The following is a 12,112-nucleotide window of genomic DNA, read 5'->3' as shown; positions in this document are numbered from 1 at the left end:
CTAATGAGGAAAAGAATAATAAACTGAAAGCCTTTAAACAGCAATCCCCCTTTGATAGCTTTACTATTAAGCAACAGATTTACTCCATTCTCCAATCTTGAATCTTTACCTTCTTTAATTCAGGTTTTTTTTTTTTTATTTTTTCTTTGCAGTACTGGGGACTGAACCCAGGGACTTGTGCATGATAAGCAAGTGTCTACCAGTAAGCTACATCCCCAGCCCTTTTTTAATTTTAATTTTTTTTATTTTGAGACAGGGTCTCATTAAATTGCCCAAGATGGCCTTGAACTTGTGACCCTCCTGCCTCAGCCTCCTGAATAGCTGGCTACAGGCTATAAATTTTGATAGGCTATTATTGAGTTTTAAAGTTTGAATCTAAAAAGAAATTTAAGATCTAAATAAACTGAGGCTTGGAGGAAATCTTTTACTGATTATCAGGAAATCTCATCAAGCAAACTTTTGCTATCTTTGGTCTATATCATCAGTAATCATGGTATAACACCATTTTTCAGCCTCAACACTCTTGATGTTTGGGGCTGAATAATTCTTTGTTGTAAGGGACATTCATGTGCATTACAGGAAGATCAACAGCCATCCTGGTTTCTATCCCTTTGGGTGCCAGTAGAATTCCCCCTTAGAAGTACTAAGAGCCCAAACTGCCTTTAAACACTGTCAAATGTTCCCTGGACAACAAAATCACTCAGATTAAGAACCACTAATGTGGGCTAGGGTTGTGGCTCAAAGGTAGAGAGAGCTCTTGCCTACCAATGCATGAGGCACTGGGTTCGATCCTCAGCACCACTTAAAAATAAAGATATTACATCCACCTATAACTAAAAAAATAAATATTAAAAAAAAAACAACAACACTGATGTCCAGGAACACATAAGTTATTCATTATGGTTCTCTTATACAAACTTTTAAAGTTAAGTTCAAGTATGGCTCTACTGTTTACTAGCTATGCAATCGTTAGTAACCACAGTCACTTAACTCTCATTTCTTATACTCTAGTCCAGCTATTTCAGAGTTGCTGTGAGAAATTAACAACATAAAGCATTGAAACTGCTGTTAATTGTAAAGGATTATAACAAACAGGATTACTGGTGTTATAAATCTGAGATTAATTAAGATTAATTAAGCTCTGAACTAGTAAGCACTTACAAGAATAGTCATTATTATTATTACTGTTACCATCAGTATTGTTCATTAAACCACATCTTTATTTACATATGTATCTTTACATGTGTATTTTCAAACATATGTATGAAGACTCTAAAGTGTAGCCTTCAGACTTAATTGGCTTCTCACAGGTTAAAAAAATACACAAATAAAGGCTGGGGTTGTGGCTCAGAGGTAGTGCGCTCATCTAGCATGTGAGGCACCGGGTTCGACCCTTAGTACCATATAAAAATAAAATAAAGGTATTGTATTCACCTACAACTAAAAAATAAATGTTTTTTAAAAATACACAAAATATGGCTGGGGATGTGGCTCAGGCAGTAGCACGCTCTCCTGGCATTCGCGTGGCCGGGGTTCGATCCTCAGCACCACATACAAAGATATTGTGTCTGCTGAAAACTAAAAAATAAATATTAAAATTTAAAAATAAATAAATAAAAATACACAAATATATTATATGTATATATGAGGAATCTCTATGTCCAAAATATGGTGAACAGTAGTATTAGATCACTGATAAGTGACATTAACCATAAAGATTTCTATTACATGATCATAAAAATATAAGAAAAAGAAAAAAACAAAAACATAAATTACATCCAAGGGCAATTTATTTATTGGTATTCACAAATAATTAGGTATAAAAATAAATCACTATTCTAAAAATGTAATCATACAAAAACCTTTGGAGAAAGCTTCTGTGCTTTAAAATCTCAGCGTGTTGATGCAGCTACCTAGTAAACTCACATTTTTTTTTTTTTAAAGAGAGAGAGAGAGGGCTGGGGATGTGGCTCAAGCGGTAGCACGCTCACCTGGCATGCGTGCGGCCCGGGTTCGATCCTCAGCACCACATACAAAGATGTTGTGTCTGCCAAAAACTAAAAAATAAATATTAGAAAAATTCTCTCTCTCTCTAAAAAAAAACTTTCAAAAAAAAAAAAAAAGAGAGAGAGAGAATTTTTTAATATTTATTTTTTAGTTTTTCGGTAGACACAACATCTTTGTTTGTAATGTGGTGCTGAGGATCGAACCCGGGCCGCACGCATGCCAGGCGAGCGCGCTACCACTTGAGCCACATCCCCAGCCCAGTAAACTCACATTTTAATTTAAGGACTTAATAATGCTTAGGTTAAAAGCCTTTCTCTCCTAAATTTAAAACTAAACAGGGCATTATCAATACATGCACAAATAAAAATAGAAACAAAAACAAAAAAACACTACAAGCTTTACAAAGAAAGGTAAACAGAATCTCACTCCCCTGCTGCCATCTTGCGTTCCCTGCAGCCGTGGACTTCCTGTCAGCCTTCCTTCATCACCCCATCATCACCCCTAACATTTCTGGATCTAAGACATCCCCAATCCAATCACTGTGCTCCAAGTCAACTGCATATACCTGAGTCCAAGTCCCTTTCTTCTCTCAGTTGAACCAACTGGTTCTTCTGCCTCTGCTCTTATTACCTAAATTCTCCCCTTTCCTCACAGAAACCAGAAAGATCTTTTAAAAAATACTCTGCTCAAAACCTTTCAATTGTTTGCTACTGAACTAAAAATAAAATTCAAACTTCTTATGTGAAAAAGAAAAACAGATCAAGTGACCAACATTTCCAAAGAAATGCAAACCAAAACCACTCTAAGATTTCATCTCACTCCAGTCAGAATGGCAGCCATTATGAAGATAAACAACAATAAGTGTTGGCAAGGATGTGGAGGAAAAGATGCACTCATACACTGCTGGTGGGACTGCAAATTGGTGCAGCCAATATGGAAAGTAGTATAGAGATTTCTTGCAAAATTGGGAATAGAACCACCATTTGATCTAGCTATCCCTCTCCTTGGTAAAATTAGCATATTACAGGGACACAGCTACATCAATGTTTATAGCAGCATAATCCACAATAGCTAAACTGTGGAACTAACCTAGATGCCCTTCAATAGATGAATGGATAAAAAAAAATGCAGCATATATACACAATGGAATATTACTCAGCAATAAAAGAGAATAAAATCATGGCATTTGCACGTAAATGGATGAAGTTAGAGAAGATAATGCTAAGTGAAGTTAGCCAATCCCCAAAAAACAAATGTCAAATGTTTTCTCTGATATAAAGAGGCTGATTCATAGTGAGGTACGGAGAGGGAGCATGGGAGGAATAGACAAACTCTAGATAAGACAAAGAGGTTAGAGGGGAAGGGAAGAGGCATGGGGTTAGAAATGAGGATGGAATGTGATGGTCATTATTATCCAAAGTACATGTATAAAGATACAAACTGGTGTGAATATACTTTGTATACAACCAGAGACATGAAAAATTGTGCTCCATATGTGTAATAAGAATTATAATGCATTCTGCTGTCATATATAAATTTTAAAAAATAATTAAAAATAAATAAATAAATACTGAGTTGAGATATTATTTCCACATTTCAGAAAGAACCTAAACATCTTAACTATGGGCACAAGAGGGAGCAATTTAGCCTTGAATGAGGGTTTACTTATAATTCACTCAGAGAAATTTATTCTGAGAAAAACTGCCTTTAATCTAAGAAAATAAATCCTATCCTACTTTCACATGAGGTTTTTCCTGTTAGCAATTTAATAGCATCAAGGAAATCCTGGGAAGGACAGAAACAAATAAGTAGGCAGCCTATATGAAAAGCTTAGAGTACAAATGTATGATATCTCAAGATCATTGTAGTGTCATGTGTAACTAATTAAAACAAATAAATAATTTTTAAAAAAAGAAAAGAAAAGCTTAGAGTAAATGGTCTAAAGATATGTCAACAATTTCTCTACAAATAAAAAAAATACAGGGTTGAACTGTGAAAAAAATTTGGGTTACTTAAAAATATCTAGGCATAAATAGCTAAGAACTTAATATTTTTTATATCAATCACCACCCTAAGATAACAAAATTTCCATAGAAACCAGTTTTAACAAGTATGTAACCTTTCTCATTGTCTATACTTTTTAAAATAAAAGGTTTTACATTATAATTAATGGCAAAAATCCAAATTCCTATAGTTTAGAATGGAAGTAATCTCAAGAGAGTAAAATCTATCTTTGAGAAAGCATCTCTTTTTGTTCATTTGTGGTGCTGGGGATTGAATCCAGGTCCTTGCATGGGCTAGACAAGCACTCAGCTACCTACACAGCTCCAGAAAGCATCTACTCTTGAACTACCAAACATACAAAAGCAAACTCAAGAGATTGAAGAGTTCAATATAAATGGTGAGGCTGATATATGAGGCTGATACAGGATGATATAAGCAAAACTTGGAAAGTACAAATTAGAATGCAAAAAAAATTATTAATTTGACTATTTTGGAATTAAAAACTTCTCTTCTTTAAGAGCATCCAGGACAAAGTGAATACAGAGAATAAGTTAGAATAAGGTATTTACAAAGTCAAAAACCAGGAAGTCTAACATTGAGAACACACAAGAAACTCCTGAAAAGCAACAGATGGAAATCCCAATAAAAAAGTATACAACTGATATAAACAAAATCTATAAAAGAAAACCTAAAACACTAACAAGCTTATAAAAAAATATTCAAACTTGAGTTATAAGAGAAATGCAAATTGAAAGATATAACTTTACATCAGCCAGCCTTTTAAAAATTATAAAGTTGGACTACACTGTCACTGGGAAAGTAAGGCTCTTGGAGCCCCCATACCCTGCTGGTGGAAACACAAACTGCAGAACAACCAAATTTGATGTTGGTATATCCCATCATTTAATTTAGCAACTCTTCTAGAAATATACACTAAAAATACTCTTTTAAAGATTCAACCCAGCTTTGCTGGAGCAACAGAGAGTTGGAGACAATGTACATATTAAATTACCATATTAGGGGAATGGATAGTAAAATATGTTCATAGCAATCAGGTGTAACAAATAACTTGTATATTCGGCAACAAGAATAAATCTCAACAATGTTGTGGGAGATAAGAAACACAATAAAATAACACCATAACATTTACGCAAATTTAAAATATCCACATACAAACAACATAGGCATTTTATAAAAGCATGTACAATACACAGGTATTTATTAAAAACATATATTAAATATACTGGGATTCTATTATTTCTAATACAAAAAGGGACAGGGAAAAAATGAAAATGGGAATTTTGAAAAGGAAATAAATAAATAAATACAGTAAGAGGCTATGGTCGCAAAGACATTAAAAAAAAAAATTAACCATGAACTAAAGGAGCCCCCATACCCTGGGGTGGAAACACAAACTGAACTTGAGATCTCACAAAAATATATGAGGGAAATGAATTAAATTTACATGTACTGGACAGCTATTAATATATCTGGGATTTTCTCAACAAAATGGTTAATCTCTATTATAAGATAACAATTTATACAATATGATTCCTGAGTCATCTAATTCCATAAACTTATGTTCAACTTTAATCCTTAAAATTGAAAATTCATCACAATATAATTTAAATGGGGGTATTCTTTTAATCCTATAAATTAGTATATTATAAATACACATTTTTTAAAAGTTCATAATATTGAAATAAAAACTTATTTCTTCACACTAAAGGAACTTAAGCTAATTTTATGCTGAAATATCCTCAGTGATCAACTTTGCAGTAGAGGTTAAAAAATATTTCCTAGCTAGGCATGGTGGCACACATCTATAAATCCCAGCACTTCAGGAAGCTGAAACTAGAGGATTGCAAGTTCAAGGCCAGCCTCAGCAACTTAATGAGGCCCTAAGCAACTTAGTGAGACTCTGTCTCAAAATAAAAGATAAAATGGGGCAGGGAGCAGTGGTGCATGCCGGTAATCCTAGTGGCTCAGGAAGCTGAGACAGGAGAATTGCGAGTTCAAAGCCAGCCTCAGCAACTCAGTGAGACCCTGTCTCTAAATAAAATACGAAGAAAAAGACATGGGGGGCTGAGGAAATGGCTCAGTGGTTAAATGCCCCCGGATTCAATCCCTAGTACAAAAAAAAACAACAACAACAAAAAAAAATGATCAGGATCAAAAATGTGGTTCAGTGGTTAAATGCCCTGGATTCAATCCCCAGTACCAAAAACAGATAGATGACTGATTGATAGATAGATAGATAGATAGATAGATAGATAGATAGATAGGCAGACAGACACTTGAATCTGAGACTTGCAAGGGGCTAAGTCCCAAAAAATTTCTCTATAATGACAGAAGGAAAAAAATCAAGGATTGGGAATTGGGCATTCTTCTGACAAGAGTATAATAAATGCTACTAACAAAGCAGCCTATGAAGTTATAAACTAAAGTCTTATGTGTACAACAGATATGCCCTAACATCCATCTTTCCAAATCTCTTAGATTCAGATTTTTAAATACTTCTTATTCCATTCAATTTATCAGTCTTAACTGCTAATTATGTATCATATGCAAAAGAAAGAAAAAGTTTAACTATAAGAAATCAGGAACTATCTTTGAATTTCCCTAGAAGAGTTCACAACCGAACACTGAGGAAGCTCTAGGACTATTCCTGATGAATATCCTCAGAACTTACCAGACTCACATCTACAAGCATGCCTGAAACCTTCCTCTGCCCAGGATGCCCTCCCCATCCAGTAACCACCAACTACCCTTCCTCCTTTCCCTACTCTCCCATCCCTAGCTCATCTACCTGGTAAACTTCTATTTTTTTCTCCAAACTCCAGCTAAAATATCACCTTGTTGAGGAAACCTGTGCTATCTACCTATTTCCCCCAGAGAGTTAATGTTCCCTTCCTTTGTTCTAACTTTAAGCCTTATATTTTCTTCTAATTTATCACATAATCATAATTGATTGTATGTCTGGTTATCCTACTAGATTATGAGTGAATTCCTCAGTTATACAGACTATACCTTCTTTTTGGATGACCTGTGCCTAAAACTGCCAGTCTCAGCCCACCTGCGAACACCCATTGACTGCTACAGTCAAGTCCCAGGTTTTCTTCTTGGGGCTTACACACAGAAAAGATACTAAGAATTTTTATTTATTTATTTATTTTTAATATTTTAATATTTTTAATATTTTTTATGTGGTGCCACATCAGAAAAGAAAGTGTGTGACAGAAACAAAGATGGGGAGGAGTATGAAGATACTATGTATGCACTGCCGGTCTTAAGGAAAAGATCATGAGTCAAGGAATGCAAGACTCCTCCACAAGGGGAAAATTGCAAGGGAAAAAATTATCTCCAAGAGCCTTCAAGTGAAAGAAGGAAGACCCCCCTGTTGACACTTTGATTATAGCCTAGTTAAAAAACAAAAAAAAAAAAAAAAAAAACTCCAGAACTATAAGATAATAAATTTTGTTTTAAGCCACTAAATTTATGGTAATTTATTACCAGCAGCAACAGAAAACTAATAGAATGCCTAAAGAATTATCTTCTTAGCCACCAACACAGAGGTCAAAACTTACCTTCTAAGAGTGAATGATCTCGAACAGCTTCTGCAGCTAATACAGACTTCCCACAGCCTGCCATTCCATAAATGGTGACCCATCCTGGGTCGCCATTCAATTTGAAGAGTTTCTGTTGAATTGCATTCACCAGCTTCTTTCTAGTAACAAAAACAACTGGCCTTTGTGGTACTCCACCTTCACACAGCACTGTCCTTACTGAAATCCAAAACAAGTATGCATGAATATAACTTTGAAGTGGCTATTTACATAATACCACAAAAAATTAAAAAGAGCAAACCAAGGTCTTAGCCTCAGAATTTTCAAAAGAAAATGACTAGCATATTAACTTCAACTTTCTGATTTCTCAGAACATGGAGATAAAAAGTAAACATGTATCCTTCAAGATGACTACAAACAATGGAATTGTCTATCAATACCTGCCTAATACACCCTATGACTCTCTGACTCTCCAGTCTGTGTCTCATACTAGAGACTGGGAAAGGTGGAATGCTATTCTTTCCTATAAACTCTACAAACACAGAGACGTAGAAAAGAACTTAAATAAGGGCCTCTAGAAAGTCTGGTTAACTCTAAAAATTAGGGCCTGCATATGATCTCAGCAACAAATAGCTCCCTGAGAAGAAAACGTGTTAACATCGAAATATCTAAATTGAAAATATCACTACAATTTTTTCATATGCATTTTTCAGTGAACTGATCATATTTTTCAGATTACAGATAAACATGAAGAAATGTAGTAGCCATCATCATAGAAATATGACAGAAGGTATCAAAGGTACAAACCATATGAAGTTATTCCACCATTTGAATCTTTGCCACTGGAAGATGAAAGCACGGGAATGCCACTATGAAGAAGGGCAGCAAGATCTTTATATCCTTCATGTAGTAGAGCATTGTAGAATGATATATAGGAATAATTGTCTTTTTTAAGTATCAATTTAATTAGCATAGCTGCTCGTTGATGTTGTGTGGGCTAAAAAAAAAAAATAAGTAGTTTAGTATATAGCAATGAATATGTCTGCAACATAAATGAGTAGAAAGACCCATGAAAAGTTCCAAAATTTCTTAAATTCTAAAAATTTTTAAGAAAGCACAGATTGCTTCAAAGGGCTTTACCTGATTTTTTACTTTTTCCTCTTCTGACACTGTTAAAACTCCATCACTAATCATGTGATCCATGATGTAGGATGTTTTAATGTCCTTTTCCAGAGCTTCTCTATGTTGAAGTAGACAATTTCGAGCTTTTGCATCCATTGTCCCTCAAAGTTTTCTCTCTCTGCACTGTCAACCATGAGCTACAGGCAAAATACCAAAATATTTGTCAAGAAAATAAATATAGAATAGATACATAACCTCCAGAAATTATCAAGAAATATAAATAAGGGCTGGGGATGTGGCTCAAGTGGTAGCGCGCTCGCCTGGCATGCGTGCGGCCCAGGTGCGATCCTCAGCACCACATACAAACAAAGATGTTGTGTTCGCTGAAAACTAAAACATAAATATTAAAATTCTCTCTCTCTCTCTCTCTCTAAAAAAAAAAAAATCCTTATTAAAGAGATAATAAGGAAGTCCTGTATTTAAAAAAATAAAATAAAATAGGCATTATCTTTAACCTGGAAATCCTACTTCTAGGAGTCTAACTCAAAGAGATGGTCACACAAATTTATGCAAAAATATCCACAAAAAGATTTAATGGAGGGCTGGGGATGTGGCTCAAGCGGTAGCGCACTCGGCCTGGCATGCGTGGGCCCAGGTTTGATCCTCAGCACCACATATAAACAAAGAAAACTAAAAATAAATAAATAAATATTAAAAAATTAAAAAAAAAAAAAAAGATTTAATGGAGGAGCTGAGGATGTGGCTCAAGTGGTAGCGTGCTTGCCTAGCATGTGTGAGGCACTGGGTTCGACTCTCAGCACCACATAAAAATAAAATAAAGATGTTGTGTCCACCTAAAACTAAAAAATAAATATTTTTTAAAAAAAAGATTTAATGGAGATGGGGTTAGGTTGTAGCTCAATGGTAGAACACTTGCCTAGCATGTGTGAGGCCCTGGGTTCAATCCTCAGCACCACATAAAGATAAATAAATAAAATAAAGGTATTGTATCCAGCTACAACTACAAAAAAAAAAAAAAATTTTAATTTAGTGGAGAATGTTTAGGTGAGGGGAAAAAAGTGAACACAACCTCAATGTCAATCATTCTGAATGCAGATTCTTATAAGAAAATTAAGATGCATATAAATAAGTATATGATACAGCCATTTCAAATTATAAAACACATTATCTCTGTGTATTGACATGGAATGATATTCCTGATACACTGCTGATTGAAAAATAGAAATATAATCCCAAAAAACACAAAACATGTATTGGGATAATATAATTATACAGGGAGAAGTTTAGAAGTTTTTCATCCAAATGTTTGGGCTATTGAGTAGCAAGATTAGAGATTTTCCTCCCTTTCTTTTTTATATTCTTCTATATTATCTAAATTTTTTTTCAATACAAATCATTTCTACAATACTTTTTTTTTTTTTTTTTAATTAAGATATTGGCACTGGGCATGGTGGAACATGCCTGTAATACCAGTTACTTGGACAGGAAGATCAAATGTTCAAGTCCAGTCTCAACAACTAACAGGACCCTGTCTCAAAAAACTTTTTTTAATTAAATAAACTAATAATTAAGATTTTATAAAACAGTGAGGTCCTTAATGCTTAAAAGTTTTTTGTTTTCTTTATCCAACGTAAGACTGAACACAGCATTGTTGGAATTGAGTATTAGTTCTCAAAGTTGTTGTCAGCTCTAGGTCTTCATTAGTAAACACACTTCTCACAAAGCATCAGGAAATACCCTCTGATATCATTTCTTGGATTAAGAGGTAACAAAGAAAGAATGTTCTTTACAGAAACATACTTTGATCGATTATACCAACTTCATTTTAAATACAATGCAATTTTTTTCCACGAGAATAAAACCCAGTTCAGAAAGTGTGAAAGTTTTTAAAACATCCAATGTATTATATTGAGAATGTCTAAATGGGGACATTAATCATTCAATACACATTTACGGCCTCTCCCATGTGCCAAGCACTGAGACTACAGAGAAGATTAAGTCATGTACCTGAAGGAATTCACAATCTAGTAGAAGAAAAAGAGATAATTAGAATGTGAATGTCCTAAATGTAAGACTAGATATAAACACAAGTAATTTGGAGAGCACAGAAGAGGAACAAATACTATTAAGCTTTGAAAATGATCATATTTCTTGAAAAGTCACCAAATGTAGTACTTGCAAAAAATAGGGAAACAGGGCATTTGCCCATGTTTGTTCACAAAATGCCCAGAACTGGCATGAAACTTACTGATTAAAAAAAAGTTAGGATCAGAATCAAGACTGTCATATTTTCAAAATGTTAACGTTTCTGTTTTGTTAAACATAAAACACTTTCCAATTTATAGTAATAAAATTTGATATCACAGAACAAAAGTGAACTTTCAGGTTCATAAATACTCTTAGCAATTTCAAACTAACTTCCAGTTTTACCCAGCCCTATTAAACTTACAGATATGAGTTTTAAATACTTCTTAAAACTTTGCACAAATTGAAAGATGAACAAATTCTCAAAGTGTCCCATCTTTTGTAAACACATCAAAATGCAAAAGCCAAAAATCTTCATAGATGTAAAATACAAAGTAAATGCTAAATTCACCCAGGAAAATGCTAATAGTTTACTACTTCCTCGTTAGATAATTTCTCTTCCTGGTACAGAAGCAGAACTGTTATCAAATATTCCATGTCCCTAAATCCTCAGTCCCTGGAAATCGCCTAGAGAACCCCCAAAGAACCTGGTTCCGGGAGAAAAGCAGGGAGGTAAACTTAGCCAAACCTTTGTGCAGAGGTCTTACCGGGAGGAGCAGCCCTGCCGGGTCAGACTGCACGAGTGCAGGTCAGTGGCGGAGTACTATAACCCCGACTTCCGACGGGGAATGGGGGCGCGGGGCGCAGGTTCCCCGCGACCTAAGCCCGGGGAGGTCTTCACCAGAGCCACCGCAACCCGGAGTGAGGAAGATCCGTGGGCCCCCGGAGGGGGTGTCACCCAGTGGCCCGACCCCCGCAAGCCCCGCCCGCGGGCGGACCCTGCCCGGAGACACAAAGGGAGGACGGCCACTAGAGCTGTCGCTCTTCCCTCGGGCTGGAGTCGCACCTTTCGGGACCCTGGCGCCGTTCGCCGCGGCTACTTCAAATCCTTGCGGGTCGCCTGCAGCCCTGCCCCTCGCTCTGGCTCCCTTATCCCTTCTGTCCCGGGCTAAAGCATTAGGGTCCACTAGTTACCGCCTCCTCTTCGCCTCAGGACCGCTGAGCAGTCAAACCCCGCCCGGCCCGACCAGTCCAAATAGGGTGCCCGCGCGTGCAAATACACACACCCTAATGTCCGCGGGGCGGGCGCCGCGCGCACCCCCGTCCCGGCGCGTTTCCGCGCGCGCACAGGGACGCGCCCTCCCATC

General features: G+C 36.0%; 1 protein-coding gene across 5 annotated transcripts in view; it reads right to left on the bottom strand.

Moving 5' to 3' along the window:
* The window catches only part of APAF1 (apoptotic peptidase activating factor 1), an 85,609-nt gene extending 73,592 nt beyond the window's left edge, over nt 1–12,017 (bottom strand). For 3 of the 5 annotated variants that reach the window (XM_081309983.1, XM_081309981.1, XM_081309984.1), the window contains exons 1-4: nt 11,513–12,017; nt 8,718–8,896; nt 8,385–8,574; nt 7,599–7,796 (exon numbers count right to left, since the gene is read on the bottom strand). In XM_081309983.1, the coding sequence (XP_081166109.1) occupies nt 7,599–7,796; nt 8,385–8,574; nt 8,718–8,855 (526 nt within the window). In that variant the 5' untranslated portion in view covers nt 8,856–8,896; nt 11,513–12,017. Of the gene's footprint in view, nt 1–7,598; nt 7,797–8,384; nt 8,575–8,717; nt 8,897–11,512 lie in introns of those variants that run through there. The other 2 variants (XM_081309982.1, XM_081309985.1) reach the window with 2 other exon arrangements.
* Between the last annotated feature and the right edge of the window lie 95 nt (nt 12,018–12,112).

The sequence above is a fragment of the Spermophilus citellus genome, assembly GCF_964194105.1.
Source record: "Spermophilus citellus genome assembly, chromosome: 10".
Classification (NCBI taxonomy): domain Eukaryota; kingdom Metazoa; phylum Chordata; class Mammalia; order Rodentia; family Sciuridae; genus Spermophilus; species Spermophilus citellus.
The sequence above is the reverse complement of the archived record's forward strand: the minus strand, read 5'-3'. Positions and strand labels throughout refer to the sequence as shown.